Below are 17970 nucleotides of genomic sequence, written 5' to 3' on the forward strand. Positions count from 1 at the left end.
CTAATTTTTCACAATTATACTAATACTACAATAAATAATCTGGTAATATATTTTGCAAATTTGTATAAATATTTTTATGATGTATAAAGTGAAATTATTGGAGCCAAAGGCATACATATCTTAAATTTCCTTAACTGTTATTTATTAAAAACAATAATTAAAGAAAGGAAAATGCTAGCTATCATCTCAGAAAGTTTCCTTAGTGAGTCTTTTTTTCTTTTTAATGACCCCAGATACCTCGAGAAGCACCAGTGCTGCCACTGCCAGGTAAGTTTCTGAGAGAGACCCCAGTTTCATTTAGCTCTTTCCCTCCTTCTCTTCCTTTCATCCTCTCTACCTCTCCTTGCTTATCCATAAAGGTATATTCAGTGCCTACTTTGTGCCAGGCAGAATATGCAACAGCAGGTGTTTTTTAAACATAGCTGAGACAGTGATGGAAATGAATGGAGGCAAGAGGAAGTCTGGATGGAGTTAGGAGAGATGCAGGAAGGCAGGTGCCCGAGAAAGCTTTACAAGAGAGAATTTGGGAAATAAAAGATCCTTTTTTGGGGCCAGAGGAGGGGTGACAGCTACCAAGATAAAAAGTTTGAGGAGTTAAATAAAAAAAAATCACTAGACCTTTTGCTATATCTTGCTATTCAATACACACACACACACACACACACACACACACATACACACACACTCACTCCAGACCTGAAACTCCTTGATAATGATTTAAAATACTGTTTACTGCTTTTATGAATGCTGGAAAGATGACCACTCTGAAAGTATAGCTTGGACACAAGGTAGCGAGGCCCATTATATCCAGTTTATGCCACTGGCTAATACACCACTAGCATTAAAATAATGTTATTCCCACTGAAGAACTGTGCACATTCTCTACAAATGAGCCATCCTGCCACCCCAGTGATTCCTTGCACTGCTGTCCATTCATACTCTCAACAGTTACTTAGGGGGCACTAACTCAGCCAGAGCTGTACTAAGCTGTACTAAGATGCACCGCAAGGAACAAAACAGACTCGGTCTCCACCCTGTGAGTTCTGGACGGACAAGCAGACACTGTGAAGAATGTGAGTGCCCCGGGCCAAACCATGCCTTCAAGGAGTGACCTCTGAGAGACACTCTGGAGTGAAGTGCCAGCCGAGGGATCAGCAAAGGCAAAGATGCTGAGACAGGAAAGCTGGCTTGTTTAGGGTATGGAGATGAGGTCAGCATCAGAGGGACAGAGCAGAAAAGCGGATGGGCTGGGGAAAGTTGATAGGGACAGATCTCACAGGGCCTTGTCAGCTGTGAGAGGAGTACGGATAACTGCCTAAAGTATTTCCTCCCCTTCTCACATCTTTGAAGCCACAGCAAAGGTTCTACAGACCTGGGCAGAGATGACATCAGTGGCCTTGCCTATGAATGAAATCTCCTCTCCAGCTCCAGAGAGGGCAGAGGGTAGAGCACCTGGGGAGACAGCGTGGTCACAGGCACCAAGGGACCCCAAGATTTCTGAGTCTCCCTGCACAAGTCCCATGTGGTCAGAAAACCCAGCAAGATTCAGAGTGATGAGATTTCATAGACACAAAGCATTCTGAGAAAGAAAATTCAGGCCTAGATATGATGACAGTGTAGAGGTAGCACCCATGGGGAACAGTCATTTTGAAAACTGTCACTGCCACCCTTGTGGGGAGTAAGAGATGGATGATCCCAAAAGATGTCCCAGACTGCTGAGGTCACATCCCCTCTTGCTGACGTTTTGTGGATAAGAGGCAAGGATAGGGAGGGATGCTCACCTGCTATCATTCATGTCTGAGGTTAAGGTCAACTGTCATTGACAACCCTAGAGAAAGGATAATAAAACTTCCCAGAACTTACCTGGAAATGCAAGGGACCAATTGAGACCTCATCCCATTTCTCTTCTTCAAATGCTTTTGTTCCACTCATGATGATATTGGCCCGGAAACGTGAGATGAGATCTTTCATTGGAAATAATTCCTCCTTTCCATTCTCATCACTGTTTTAGACATACCAAAATGACTAAGTGGGTGCAGATAATTTGGTTGTTGCAGAAATAATTCGACATGCCTACCATGCAATGCCTGACTTTATCAATTCTACTCCTGCCTGATGCCCAGGTGGTCAGAACAAACTTACACAAGTGGAAAGCTGAGACACTCACCCACCTGTTAAAGACATATCAATGCCTCCCACCCAAGATATGATCTCACTTCCAGGTAGATGCTCACAAAAACCAGGTAAAGGGTAAACATGTGTAAGCTGAAGAAATGAAGAAACCAGATAAATGGAGCACAGTGAACTAAGTTCTGAGAAAATAAGTTCTACAATGTGGGACAGAACAGAGCACTTAAAGAGCTAAATTACCAACAGCATACAATGCACCAAGACCAAACATTGGCTTAGATATTGAAACATCATAAAGAAACACAGAGGATAATATTTCTAGCTTCCATTCTATTTGTAGTTTTAGCCAGCATTTGCTATTTTTAACACCCTTGTTTAAATTTGTATTGTCACAGAACCTTGATGCATGCCCACACAGGAATGCATTGAAGATAGACCTTAAAACTGCCCCAACAAAAAAGCATACTCTGTATGACCCTGTTGTATTAAGTCCAAGAACAAATAAAATTACCTCCACTGAAGGAAGTTGAAATAGGGGTTAATCCTTCAGTGGAATTGACCTAAAAGCAGTACAAAGGAGGTTCCAGGGGTACGTTCTCTACTTGATCTGGTTACATGAGTGCGTATTTCCAAAAATTCATTCATATGTACTTCATGTACTCCAATAAATATTTTTTAATGAATTGGTGTGTACTTAGGATTGGAGTGATCCTTGAGCATTGTGTAATTTGCCTTGGAGACGGAATTGAAACCAAGCAGGAGCCACAGGGAAGCTCTCACACACAGTACCAGTCTCAGGTTTGCACCTCTCTCCTCTGACTATCTACCCCACCCCTCAGCCTTGCTCTACACCAGCTGGTGGGAAATGCTGCCCCTCCTGGTAAGGTTCAGGGTTGCAGCAACCCAGTCCTCATTTCCTATCTTTCCACATCAAGAACCCCAGGGGGAAAAAGAACCAAAATAAGATGTGTTATGTACATGTACCAACTCCTCACTTGGGACCTAATTATTATGTACTACAAACACATACTAATAAACACTAATTTAAAAAAAAAAGCCTAATCTTACCATGGGGTAGTGGGAATGGGATGGGAGACAAGGCAGAAAGTGGCAGACTCCTCATCTCCTGGTCTGAGTACTTGGAAAACAGGGTCCCCACACTCTAGGAAAACTCAGTGAACTCCAGGACCCTGTCGCTGCATCATAAGTCTACTCCCAAGGAGGTTGAGCTGGCCCACAGCAAGAAAATGCTGCTGTATGATTTCACCAAAGACTATAAACAAGAATTACCATCAACAGTCCACCTTTAGAGAGACCCAGGAGGGATCCTCAGCCACTTCCATTAAGCTATATTTGTGCATTTTCAAGTGTCCACGTCTGCCCATGACTACATGGCACAAGACCATCCCAGGATGCCTGGCTGCAGGTGCTCCTAGAGGTGTATATCCACCTCTCTGGTCTGTGCATTACGAATTTGGAGCACATGCCCCAGACAGCTCTGGTATAACAGCTGGGTTATTTTCTCCAATTGCCTGGTTACCTTAGTATTTTAGTTTTCTTTAAAGAACAGCAAAAAGTTTCACCCAACCAAATCCTTTTTTGAGCTGAACTGACTCACTAAAACTGTCAGGTCCCTTAGAAGAGAACCATGCCAGGGAGAAAGGCAGGTTTGCTTGCTTCATCTGACAGTACATCTTACAAATGAAGTACACCAACAATCCTGAAAGGTTTTCAGATCTTCTCTTTTTCAACACTCAAAATGACTGTGAAGTAGGCCAGAGGTCTGAGGGCACGCTGGGAAGGCAGGCAAGGAAACTGGGTCACATTGGTGACAATTCAATTGAAATAAATATTAAGAAACTGAATGATTAATAAACGCAAGCTAAAGGTTCTCTACTGGGAATCTTGAAGGTGTCAGGAGCACTGGAGATGCTGTAGTTTAGATCTTTAGTGTATCCCACAGGTCCATGTGGTAAAGACTAGGTCCCCAGTGTGGTATTGCTGGGGAGTGGTGCAAACTTTAAAAGGTGGAGCCTCATGAGTAGCTTTTGGGTTATCAGAGGTACATTCACAATCAAAGGGGATTGTGGGGCTCTCATCTCTTCCTCTGTTTTTCTCTCCACCTTGCTGTGAGATAAATAGGATTTCCTCTGCCTTGTATTCCTCACACGATATGCTGGCATAGGCCCAAAGCAACAGGGCCTCCCCATCATGGACTGACCTCTCTAAAACTATTTAAACTCTATGAATTGGTTATCTCAGTTATTTGTTACAGTAATAGTACTGTAACATAGAAGACAGATGAGAATTCCTGGAAAGATGAATGGGAATTGGTCAAAACTACATGCTGACTTTTTCTGAGTCTCAGTTTTTTATCTGTAAATGAAAGGTCTGGACTCACTGTCTCTCTCAGATCCTCCCTCCCCCAGTAGGTGTCAGGCCTTGTCCCCAGGGGCGAGCGGGTTTCCCCTAGTCTGCCAGTCTTGTGGAAGACATCATACCTGGTGTTCAAGTGCTGATGAAGTTCCAGAATGCTCGATGTGTTTATTAGCAGGTACTGTGCCTCATTCACCAAGGAAAGGGTGGCTGTTATGCCAACAGGCTGATCTAGAAATGAAGGAAGTATTAAGAGCTGCTTTCTTGGAATGCTAATGAAGTTTCCTTTCCATAAATTTACATTTTCAAAAGGCATATGCTATTTCTACTAGGTGGGGTGGGTACTGACAAAAACAATAATCTTCTAAGCATGGCTTAAATCTTCCAAAGATCCAAAAGGAATGTGAAATTATCTGAAGAGAACAGCAATGATGAAATGCTGAAGTGAAATCGGTCCAGCAAAGGAGACCTGGTGTTTCTTAGAAGAAGAGCACTGGTGGAGGACTGGAGCCACGTTCCCCAACACACAGGACAAGGGAGAGGAGCCTGACAGGGCAGCAGGCCCATTCGGAGCTTCTGAATCTAATTAGGGAAAAGATACTGACTTTGAAATAAGTGGTAGAAGATTTAAAACTACTGAAAGAAAAAAGATAAAACTATTGAAAGAAAATTTCAAAGGCCATCAGAATTGCTAGCAGCCTGGCTTTGTCTAACAGGCCCACCCCCATTATCGTTATTCAAGCTGTTGGTCAAAAGGGTTGACTGGGCCAGGACCTAATAAGCCACCTCCAAAGTTGGACTATGGACCCTGGAGTACACAAGAATGTCCAGGCTGTCCTCTTCCATCTGTCCTCTTTGCTAAAAGGGCTCTGTCAGAAAGAGGAGGTGCACCCTCCACAAAAGCTCGGGGTCTCCTAAGGCACACTGCCCCTGAGGGCCAAGATGAAAATCTCCAGCATGGCAAACAAAAGCCTCATTCAAAACCCTGGAGCTGGGACTGAGAAAATAAAGTCTCCACAGCTCGGGCAAATGATCCTCCTATAGGTCAGATGGATTCTGATTCTTTACTAGCCACAAAACTTGCTGAAGCTAATTAAGTTGTCAAGGGGCAGATGATTAAAGGCATTTTAATGTTAGATCCCTGTGCTTCGGTCAAGGACCTCAGAGGGTTTGAGTGACAGTGTGTTAAGCAGCTCCTTCCTTCCCCAGCTCTTTATTACTTAAGCAAGGTTTGTCAGAAGACAGTGACACTGGCCCTAAGTGACAGCCACTCACCCATAAGGAACCAATGGCAGGGAGCCCTGCGGGCTCAGTAAGAGATTCATCTTTGCTCTTTATGTTCAATAATTATTTTTCAAAATATGTAGTATACTTATGTTACTTTGATCAACTTAGGACTGTTAAGAACTCAACCCAGAAGAAGTTTCTTGACACCTAGATCCTTAGAATCTCAACAAGCTTCAAAATTTTTTAGACATTTCAACTTACATTTTAATTTTAGAGAGATATAATGGAGCAATCAGTGAAAGATTTGTGAGCATATGATATATAACATTAAGATAAAATGCTGTTGAGGAAGTACAAAAAACATTAGGTAAAGAAGGAACATGAAACAAAGAAAATTTCTAATGACTAAAACACAGTTTATTCATATATATATACACATACATACATATATTTTAAATGAATACTCATGAAAGTCAAATTGCTGTGGTGCTGAAATTCCATTGGCTGTACTTAAAAGAGCCCTGTATGTTTAACAATGTGCTGAAAATCACCAAAACATTCTTAAAATTCAGGTAATAATATAAAAATGTATAAGGAGGAAATGTAGTTTTAAAAATTCTGCCAAAATGCAACAACACTAAAGTGTCTGAAGTCCAGGGCAGACCCAGAGAGCTCTGCACCACTAGTGGCATGCTTGATGCATAGTCACAGGTGACAGTCGCTGCTCCTGTAACATGTGGGTGACAGGCTTTCTTCTCTGCACCCAACACCTGCCTCACCCAGGCCTCAGTCTCCCACTAGGACACTGGAGCCACCTCCCATTGGCCTCTTTACTCCCCGAGTCTCCTGTCTGCAGCAGCTGCCCTACCACACCAGGAGCGCCTTTCAGACACAAGCAATGTCATCAAACTCCCGAGCTTAGAATTCTCCAAAGGTTCCTGCAGCCACAAGATAAGATATTGGCACCCCTTCTTCCCAGTTTCCTCACCATCTGCCTGCATTTTAACAATGGCTCATGATGAGAAAAAGATGCCACAACTCTCAAAAGTCTGAGTAGTTACGGTCCAGAGTTGAGACACAAGAGATTCTAGGATTTGCCAAGATTTCATCTCTATTTGGTGATAGAACTAAAAATTAGAAGCCTGGTCTTCTTCTTTCTAGATTTAAGTTGGGGACACTGAAGCTATTAATGTTTTTGTTTAACAAAACTGAATGTGCTCCCACACCCATGGGAATGGGCCGAACCCCTGAGCAGAGGAAGGCAGCTGGTGTGACTCTCTCCTCGGCCTCTCTCTACAAGGGACTGTGGAGCCCACTGGTCTCACTGATGGGGGCTACCCCAGCAGCTTCCTGCTGATGGATGACTGTCCCTGTGTTCTGCACGTGAGCCAGTCACCCTGTGAGGACATTTCATGGCTGTTTTTGATGCATGCAGAGTAAACCAGAGTTCCTGCCCTCTAAGAACCCATCCCAAATGTAATAATACCTTTTCCTTGTTTCTTCTTTGCATTTCGTTGCAAGTTTGAACTTTGTTTGATTAAATGACAGGGACGGCCCAAAAACTTGGACAACCAGCTCGAAATTTTTTCTCCACAATCATATGTATTTACCCTGGGGGGAAAAGGAGAAAGGAGAAAGGGAGGGGAGGAGGGAGGAAAGAAGGGAAGGAAGGAATAACGGAAAGAAAATAGAGAAAAGGGGTGAACTTTTATGTAGTATTTTAAGAACAATTATGTGTACCACAAGAAGTCAGATTAAAATAAAATAAAACAAAACAACAACATTCCCCAAGTACCCCTAGGAGCAGAAGGTGGTTTGGGGGCTGCCAGAAGATCAAGGCAAGGAAACCCTATCCTATGTGGCTTGGGAGAAGCCTTTGGACCAGATTAAACACCATAGAAATTCCTCTTTATAGTCATTTTTATATTAATTATTGACACTAAGAAGCACAAAGCTTAGAATTTGAGATCTTCCCAAAAGGCATTTTGCATGAAGAAGCACTTGAAATGTGTCCTGGTTTTGCACGCTGAACCTGACTGAAGCATTTTCCCTCACAGCCAGATCATGTGGCTGATGTGTTTGGTTTGCAAAATGAACACTGTGCCTATAAGGTACTAGAATAAGCACATTTATTGAACCAATGTCTTAAAATTTGGGGATCTTCTAGAATCTTCCAAATGTACATCAGTGGAATTTATGATATAAAATTGTTGATATCTTATCTTGAGATTACAAGATAATATTGTTGAAAATCTATGTTATCTTTAATTTTTCCTAGGAGAAATAGTTTCCCTCCTGTCCTGGGAGAGGAAGTGAACAGGACTCCTCTGTGTAACTTTCTCTCCTGTGTGTTGAGACACTGCACCCTGTCCATGTTTGTTACACTGAGTATCCATGGGTCCAAGGAGAGATCCCTAGCGCTGGCCATCTGAAAAGCTTTATTAACAGGAAGAAAGTACTGCTCCCACATACAGTAGAGCGAAGTGAACAAGCAGGGCGGAGCCTGATGAGTAACTACTGGTCTCCCTCCAGGACTACACTTCTATTGGCAGGTGAGTAACAGCAATGTGGCAAAGAGTTGCCCCCAAATTCATTACTCTCATTGAGATTGTGCTGTAATTAATGTTTAAATTGGCAGAAAGTTAAATTATAGCAAGTGTTGGCAAGAAGCTAGAGTATGTCTCAATTCTTCAGCCGTCCTTCAAGTAGGAGACCAGTGCCTGTGATACTCAGTGTTATGGGCCTAGTCATTCTCCAGGATCTTCACGCCCTCTTCTGGGCTCCTCTGCCCAGGGGCACTAAGTACTCAGGTCCAATTTGGATGTAGCTCTAGTATCTGAGTATAAAATATCATGTCATGCTCTTTGGTCCCAGCTGCTGACATGCCATCCAGACTAAGGAAGACCGGGAAGCTTCAGGGCCGTGTGAGCCATGGCCATGGCCACATGGGCAAGCACCAGAAGTACCCTAGAGGCCAGGGAAATGCTGGAGGCATCACCACAGGATCGACTTCAGCAAGTATCACCCAGGTTACTTCGGGAAGGCTGGTATGAGGCATTACCACTTAAAGAGAACCCAGAGCTTCTGCCCAACTGTCAGCCTTGATAAATTGTCAGTCAGCAGACACGAGTAAATGCTGTCAAAAACAAGACTGGAGCAGGTCCCATCATTGATGCAGTGCGGCCGGGCTATCACAAAGTTCTTGGGAGGGAAAACTCCTACAGCAGCCTGTCATCATTAAGGCCAAATTCTTCAGCAGCAGAGCTGAGGAGAAGATTAAGGGTGTTGGGGCTGCCTGTATTCTGGTGGCTTGAAGCCACAGGACAAGGGGGGCTCATTAAAATGCTAATATATGGTTTTCAAAAAAAATAATTTAAAAAATAGCATGTCATGATAGGCAAGATTGTGTAGGTCCATAGCAGTGTAGGTAGAAATATAATCCAATCTGATACCATGGAGTAGCACCAACAATCAAACACACCCCACCCACTATCAAGTTCACTGTGTAACTGATGGGCAATTCGTATTCTTGTATCGTTTCAGTACATAGAAATCCTTAATGTATGTTCTATAGTCAGTTGCCATGGTCAGGGTGGGAATTTGGTTGGTATTAGATGGGACAGGTTTCCCATGATTGTAAGCTTTGCTGTTCAGGTACAGATCAGATTTAGATCACAAGGGACATGGGTATTTGATTTACTCCATGATAACTATGTATAATCAAGCCATAACATTTCCTAGATTTTAGCAGGTGTTATCATCAACAATGCAAATTAGGTAACACTGCACAGCTCTACAGTACATAACTTGCAGTGTGTCACCTGAATGCTCCACTTTAGAAGCCTGAGGGATGCTGTGACACACATCTCACCCTCGGCCTCCTGGTCCACTCAGCGACTTGTTTTGATGGAGTATTTCCAGAATATATATCTGAGGCCCACCTGGTTTTCCCCCTGACGTTGGTCGAGCTTCCATTTCCCCTCACCTATGTTGCCCACTCAGGCGTTTAGCCAACCTTCCCACTTGCATCCTACCCCTTCCCAGCTACTCTGTACCCATCAGCCAGTCGGAAAAATGTGAACTAAGTCTCTTCCCTCACCATGGGGCTTCTCTGAGCTGCTGCAGTGGCCTCTAAACTGTTCCTCCTGATGTACTTTGTGCTCCTGCCCCATACTGTGTACCCAGCTCTGTTCCAGGCTCTGCGGGAAGAACACAGGAATTCTGGGAAGAGCTAACAATAAATGAACAAATAGAGTATGCTTGGAACAATAAACAGGAAGGACATGAACAAAGCCATGGAGAGGGAGGGGTCAAATTCTGGCGGAGATCACGGGGTTGATCATGGGGTCCTCTGAGAAGAGAACTTTGGGGCAGAGCCTGGTGGAGGGGACACCAGTGAAGGGGAAGAACTGAGTGCTATAGAATAAGAAACAAGGGAAGAGCATTCCAGGCCTCAGGAGTGTGTGTGGTAGTTATGAAGAACACAAAGGAGCCCATGGTTAGAATGGATTGTGCCACCAACAGGATGAGGAGTGTGGCAGAGGACGGATCATACAGGGCAGTGCTCTCCTCTCCTCTGTGCCACCATGCCCATGATAGCCAGGACTGTCACCTACCTCAGAGTCTTACCTGTCTGTACAGACTCTGCTTTGGCAAATCTGAATCCGTTCATTATCTTCCTCAAGAGGCACCTCTATGGGCTCCATCCCTAATAAACAAAGGGGATAGATGAGTTTATCATCATACCAAATGAACAGCTATGCAAGAAAAGTCCATGGTTGTGACACCTACAAGAATGTTAATGACTCTGGAACTTGGATGGATCAAGAGCATGGTTGGGTTTTAGAAATTTATAACACATACATGAAAAAGAAATTATAAGCAGAGATTTTCTTCATCATTATTCAGTACCACCAGCAGAGTGGCTTCAGGCAACTTCCTGGCAGAAGATCCTGCACTGGAGCAATCATGCTCACGGTCCCTGTGATGCTCTATAAATTACTTTGAAAGATTTCTCCACTCCACAGGACTCCACTTTCTGAGGTCATCATCCTCTAAGCTATCTTAAATCCTCTATAAATAGACAGGCAGACATGAAGCCTCATGCTGTAAAAAATGTAACATTAAATTAAATTCTTGCATCAAGTCATTACTGCCTAAAAAAAACCCTACTATGTCATTGAGATTGGAAACTATTCCTTTTTCTTTGTTATACATATTATATGTATGTTACATACATTTATAATAGTTTAAAATAATATATGTTAATATCTTAGGTACCAAATTCAAACACAAAGGGAACAATACAAAGTTACACTATGGTTTAGGTCTAGATGTCCCCCCAGGCCTCATATGGTCATAGAGCTTTTTCAGAAGTGGCTGAATCTCGAGTGTGTGATGTTAGGGTTAAGGGTGTGTGACTACTAAATCAGTCTACTGACTGGCTTGGCACCACCATAACCCCTGCAGTGGGGATAAGATAAAAAGGACAGAAAGGCCTTTCCTCCCTTGTTGCTTTTTCTGCCTTCTGCTGCTATGAACTATTTCTCCTCTGGATGCGCCTCCACCAAGCCACTCTGCCTTGGAACCAGCTGATGATGAACTGAAACCTCTACAAACTGTCAGCTAAATAAACCTTTCCCCTTTTAACTTTGGTGTCAGGTATTTTGTCTCAGCAATGAGACAGAAGTAACTAAGACAGATTACATATATATCAATCTCACTAATAAAAATACGTATAAAAAATGCCAAGTACAAAATATTATCAAACCAAACTTAGCAATATGTTTAAAATTTATTGACAAGCAGTATTTTTATTTCTAAAGAAAGCAAGGATACTGCAGTACTAGACAATCTACAAACAATGTATTGCATTAACAGTATAAGAAAAAATAATAAAGAACAGATGCAGAATAAACATTCAGTAAAAATTAACAATTAGTCATAAAGATTTTGACAATATAAGAAAATAACTACTTTAGCTGACAAATTAAATCTTATTTAACACAAACATCATTCTTATTTTTGAAACTTCGGAAGTGGCAACTCAAGTCAGTAATAGAGAACTGTGGCTTCCAACACTACTCCATTCAATATTACATAAGACAGATTAGCAATGTACTAAGAAAAAGAAAAAAGAAATGAAAATTGGAAAGGAAGATAACAAAAATATTAGTAGAGTAAGATATGGGAAATTAGGACCTAACTAAAAAACTCCTGCATCCCCAGAAAATGTAAAGCCAGGCTCACTGAAGACAGTAGGGGCATTCACGACACCCTGTCCCCAGAGACCCTCCCTCTGTGCAGTGCCATGGAGGCCAGGAAAGACCTCCACCCTCCAGCTTTCCCTGGAGGAAGAAGGGTTGGTTTGTGTGCCCAGCACCCAACTTTTCTGAGAGTGCTCAACTGCAGACTGGCTTATGCCTTCACTGCTTTAGAGCTCTGTGACAAGTTTGGCACAGTTAAGCCACCTCAGGGAGAAAGGAAGCAGAAGCTTGGGCTGGCAAATACCATTGGTCCTCTTCCCTGCTCAGAGCAGGCAGACAAATACATAGCTTCCCGCTTCTCCTAAGGGAGAGAAAGAGTTGGTAGAGAACCTCAGGATCTCTGATCATGCAGATTGGTGAAGGTCTCCTGTAAGAAGCTTGGAAGTCTGAGCTCCTGCTTTGTCTAATACCCAGAACCAACAAGAGAGTGCAGAAAAATGGAAAATCAGGAAACGTTCCAGAACAACAAACAAAAAAGATAAATTTCCAGAATGGTCCCTAATGATTACCAGATGAAGAATTTCTTAACTCTCATAAAAATACTCACCAAGGTCAAGAGTACAATTTATGAGCAAAATGAGGGTTTGGACAAAAAAGATCTTTAAAAATTTAAATGCCAAAAAGAAAACATAAGAACTGAATAACCTAATAACTGAAAAATATAATAGCTAAAGAACATAAAACTGTAACTAACTACAAATGTTTCAACAGCAGACTAAACAGAAGAAAGGATGAGAAAACTCAAGCACCAGTCACTGGAAATAACTCAATCAGAGAAGCAAAATAAGAAATGAAAAAGATGGAAGACAGCTTTAGGAATTATGAAGAACCATCAAGAGGACCAATATACACACTATGGAAGCCCAAAAAAAGAGAAAAGAGAGAAGAAATAAGAGCTGAAAGCTCCTAAAATCTGGAGAAGGAACAGACTCCTAGATCCAAGAAACCAACACAAAGCCAAATAAAATGAACCAAAGAGATCAACTATAGTTTGGAATAGTTATAACCAAACTATCAAAAGTCAAAAAGGAGACAATTTTAAAGCAGTTCTAAAGAACAAACATATATCCAGGATACATAAAATACTCTTACAACTCAATGATAAAAAGAACTAACAATCCATTTTAAAATGGGCAAAAAACTTGAAGACATTCTTGTGAAAATATACAAATGGGCAATAATTTAGGAAAACAATCATATCTGCCAACTGATGAATGGATAAAGAAAATCCATTCAGTGGATTATTATTCCACAATAAAATGAAGTACTAATACATGCCACACAAGAATAGTTTTTGCAAAAATAAAGAAGCTAATCACACATTGTTTGATTCCATTTATGTGATCTATCCATAATGGGAAAATCCATAGCAATAGAAACTAAATTAATAGTTGCTCAAATACACATGAAATGTTCCCGGTAATAGGTATCCTAGATCATAAACTGAACTGTAACCAATTTAATGAATTAAAGTCATACACAATTTTTTTTTTTACTTTTTTGGAGAGTTTAAGGGAATTAAACTAAATGTCAATAATGGAAGGATAACAAGAAAATCTGTAAACAATTAGCTTTTAGCCATATCTGTAACAATCTATGTAAGAAACACAAATAATACCCAAAAAGAAGCTTGACATCATTATCCATAGGAAAATACAAACAAAAACCAAGAACGAAAACCACAACACATCTATTAAAAGAAATAAAATTTAAAATACTGTCAACACCAAAAGCTGGCAGGATGTTGAGCAACTGAAAGTCTCACACGTGGCTGAATGGACTGCACAATGGTGCCACTCTAGAAAACGGCCCAAAAGTTTCATTTAAAGTTAACATACACTTGCCATATGACCTGAGAATCTACTCCCAGCACAGTTCTTCTAGAGAAATAAAAATATATTGTCACCCCAAAACCTTCACGTAAATACTTACAGTTCAATTAATAATTGCTCAAAACTGGATAGCACTATGTGGAATGACACTCATCCACTGGAGGTCTGGACTCTATAACTATGTGGCCCCACAGCCAGAGCTCAGGGAAGTATAGGATGCCCAGCTGGACCAGAGGCTGCTGACCGGCCAAAAGACCCTGGGCTTTATCAGTCCTTTGGTGGCGGCAGATCTGGTGGGGATCACTCGTACATAATGCCTTAAGTAAACTGATATGTTTCTGGAAGGACATCCTTGACATTGCTCACAGAGGTTGCAGCTAGAGAGACTGACTTTTCAAATATCACAGTATTTATCTATTCAAAATTCTACATAAACAAAAAGTTGACAATAACTGCTCAAAACTGGACACAACTAAAATGGCCTTCAATGAATGAATGCACAAAACACACTGTTGCATTCATACTTTGGAACACAGCTCAACAATAAAGAAAGATTACTGTTCCCTGTGGAGCTTGAAGGGATCATGAAAGCATCACATTGAGTAAAAAAAGCCAACCTCAAAAGATCACCTACTACAGGATTCTTTTTATATAGCATTCTCAAAAAGATAAAACTACAGTGATAGAGAAAGGATCTCTGGTTAGCAGTTTGAAGGGCAGGGCAGGCTACAGTGGGCTTGCACAAAGGAGTTTTCAGGACGCTTGTACCTTGACTGTGGGGATGGCTACACAAATATGTATATGTGTAACATTTTATATGGAAGAACAAAAGGCCAAGAATAGCCTAACTCCTTGGAAGACAGAGCTATCAAGACTCATTCTGTAACAATAGTGATATTGGCCTATTGATTTACGGAAAAATAAATGACTAAAATAGAAAAGCCACAGTCAAGAAATATGATCATAAATATATGCAAATATAGTACCTCACTTAAGCTTATCTACAAGTTAGGGGAAAAACTGGAATATTATGTTAATGGTAGATAGGGTGAGGAAGGCAGGGGAATAAGGCCCACGAAGGGCACACAGAGAATTTCAGCCATATCTATAATGTTTTATCATCATTTCTTTTAAAAAGGATAGCTAGGTATGGTCATTCATGCCTATAATTCCAGCACTCTGGGAGGCTGAGGCAGGAGGATCTCAAATTCAGCCTAGTCTGGGCAACTTAGCAAGATGCTGTCTCAAAAAATAAAAAGAGCCGGACATGTCCCTTGGTGTTGAGACCCTAAATTCAATCCCCAGTACAAGGATAAATACATACATATATACATTGCTATGGTTTGTTTCTGGATGTCCCCCCAAAGCCTCATGCAGTCATGGGGGCAGGCTTCCAGAGTTTGTGACTGATTCATGGTCCAATGCTGGGATTATAGGTGTGAGTGCTATACCCTCCCTACGGTGGGTAATTTACATACAATATAAGGGACAAAGAGTCTTCTCTCACATTCCTCCCTTTCTGCTCTTATTGCTTTCCACTGCCATGAACTGTTGCCCTCTGCCATATCCACTCTAACTGGGAGCCAGCTGAATACGAACTGAAACCTCCACTAACTGTGAGCTAAATAAACCTTACCCTCTTTAATTTTGGGAATTAGGTATTTTGTCTCAGCAACTAGAGAAAAGTAACTAAGACATACATATATAGTGACATATGCCTACACAAGTAGGAACACAAGAGGAGAAGAATCTTAAAGAAATGTGGCCAAATGTTACAATTCGTTAAAACTAGATGCTATAATTATGTATCATATTTTATACTATATTATATTATATTCTCTGGCCTATGAATCCAACACTGTAGTCATAAGCCACATATAGCTATCAAAATTATTTGAAATTGAACACAATTTAAAATTCAGTTCAAGGGCCCAGTGGCCACAGGTGACCAGTGGCCACTGAACTGTGCAGTGTAGATGTTATATGTTCGCTCATCACAAGTTCTATTGGACAGAACTGTTCTATACTTTTTCATGTGTTAAAACCACCAAGGAAGAATCAAGGCCTACAATGCACATTATGAGTGAAGGGAGAGAAGGAAGGTGCTATGGCCTGCATCTAGATGTCTCTTGGAGCTTCACGCAGTCACTGTGGGAGAGCTTTTTTGGAGGTGGGGTATGATGCTGGGATTAAGGATGTGTGATAACTAAATGGGTTTAGCGTAGTTCTGCATGTGGATAATGGAGGCCTCAGCCTGGCTGTGGGTGGCACCAATCACTAGGGCTATAGGCTGGATGGAATATAAAGGGAGTGAGGAAAGGCAGGCTGGCTGCTGCTGTTTCTGCTTCCTGCCTGGCTTGCTATGCACTGTTTCTCCTCTGTGATGCCTTCTGCCATGCCCCTCTGCCTTGGAGCCCCGACTATGGACTGAAACCTATAAACTGTGAGCTAAGTAAAGCTTTCCTCCTTTAACTTAGGGAGTTGGGTATTTTGTCTCAGCAATAAGAAAAGTAACAAAGACAGAAGGTAAGTACAAAGGACACCATACAACTCCAAGATTAGAACTCTTTCTTTTCTGATTGGATTGTCAAACTGTTAACTCTTCGCAGTAATTTCCCAAAACAAAAAGGAAACAAGCTTTTTGTTGCCTGTCCTACACTTTCACTTTAGAATTTTTTTTTTTTAATTGGTACTGGGGATCCAACTTACGACCACCTGCTTGCAAGACAGGTGCTTATGCCGCTGAGCTAAATCCCCAGCCAACACTTTAGAATATTTTTAACATTAGGTGGCACAAAGACATTTGTTTACTTTAATCTGAGTGTGAAAGCTCTCTCTGCAGCTACCCTCAGAAATGAAATGTTTTCGAACCTTTGGCTTTGATGACCATGATCCTTTGCTGCAGGTTGATGAAAGGCTGGATCAAACAGAGTCTTGGCTCCTGCTTCTGACTCAGGCAAATGCCATTGTGGTTCACAACCATCCAGCTCCTGTCATACAGCAGCCCTTGGTTTCCTACGGGCCACCTGGTCACCTAAACAAAAGATAGTATTTTAGGTTAGAGCTCGTCAAAAATGCACTTCATGTTTTCACACAGGGGTGCACACATGCAGGTGGATGCCATGAACGCAGCATATACTCCTGGAGGAAGAAGGGGAGGAAAAGAAAGCAAAACAAAGAGGGCAATGCAAGGATACAATGGTGTGGAAGTGAGATACCTTCCATGCAGCCTCCAGAGCCGGTCCCCAACCCCGTCCACCTCAGCCTGTTCTGAGTTGGTAAGGTACATTCATGCACAAAATGCCAAGAGTACAAGAGTGTATTCTGTCCTACCCCATCTCCAGAACCCTTCCCCTCAAGAGCCCATGGCTCTTGCTTTTCGTGCACCCTTCTTCTATGGTGGGTGATGTCCAGGAACCTCCTAACTTTATAGATATGGTTCTCATTACAAACTGTGGCTATTCTGGGAAGCTGAGTTGATCTACTTTAAGTTTGTGAGTTTTCCTGAATTCTTCCTATTTCTACAAAATAAAAATACAAATTATACCCAGTACCTAGATCCTGATTTTTAATACCATTGTCCAAGAAAAAGAACTCCTTGGACTCCTTGGAGAAGTGGTTGATTCTAGGGCTGGATCAGGATAATTTGGAAAAATGAATGTCAAGACTCATTCTGCAGCTCTAGTGTAATCAGCTTACTGATTCAAGGAAAATTACACCCTTACGAAGCTCAGCCTCCTCACCTGTATGCCTGCTGTGCCTTCTTCATGTTTGTGCTACAAAATGCACACCAGCTTTGAAGGCAGAGTCCTGTATAGAGTCCTCACCTGCCTCTGTTCAGGAGCGGGGATGAAGTCTTGGCTTACGGTCTCGGCCTGGAGGCCACACTCCTTTGGGAACACCCTAAAATGCAGGCCAAAGAATAGCCCCAACCTTGGTACATCTGATGAGGAGCTGAAAAACCTGTCATGCCAGAGACTCAGGAGTCTAGGACTTGGGACACATAGAAAGATTATAGAAATACAGTCTCAGTTTGGCCACAGCAGGGGACACAGCCTTTTGGAGATGAGGGCTAGCTGCCAGCCAAAGCCTCCAGGTATAAGGACCACTTGGCCAGCCCATTTGCAGATGTAGTGCAT

General features: G+C 41.9%; 1 protein-coding gene and 1 pseudogene across 2 annotated transcripts in view; one reads left to right on the forward strand and one right to left on the reverse strand.

Annotated features, from left to right (window-relative positions):
• Mocos (molybdenum cofactor sulfurase) overlaps positions 1–17970 on the reverse strand; it is a 52104-nt gene that overhangs the window by 11239 nt on the left and 22895 nt on the right. Inside the window, exons 9-13 of one of the 2 annotated variants that reach the window (XM_003474002.4) lie at positions 16703–16865; positions 10363–10441; positions 7220–7344; positions 4632–4737; positions 1864–2002 (exon numbers count right to left, since the gene is read on the reverse strand). In XM_003474002.4, the coding sequence (XP_003474050.1) occupies positions 1864–2002; positions 4632–4737; positions 7220–7344; positions 10363–10441; positions 16703–16865 (612 nt within the window). Of the gene's footprint in view, positions 1–1863; positions 2003–4631; positions 4738–7219; positions 7345–9832; positions 9933–10362; positions 10442–16702; positions 16866–17970 lie in introns of those variants that run through there. The other variant, XR_010041452.1, reaches the window with a different exon arrangement.
• Positions 8616–9047, forward strand: LOC134471793 (large ribosomal subunit protein uL15-like; annotated as a pseudogene).

Source organism: Cavia porcellus, unplaced genomic scaffold (genome assembly GCF_034190915.1).
Source record: "Cavia porcellus strain 051 isolate PalLab524CR breed Dunkin Hartley unplaced genomic scaffold, mCavPor4.1 scaffold_20, whole genome shotgun sequence".
Taxonomy (NCBI): domain Eukaryota; kingdom Metazoa; phylum Chordata; class Mammalia; order Rodentia; family Caviidae; genus Cavia; species Cavia porcellus.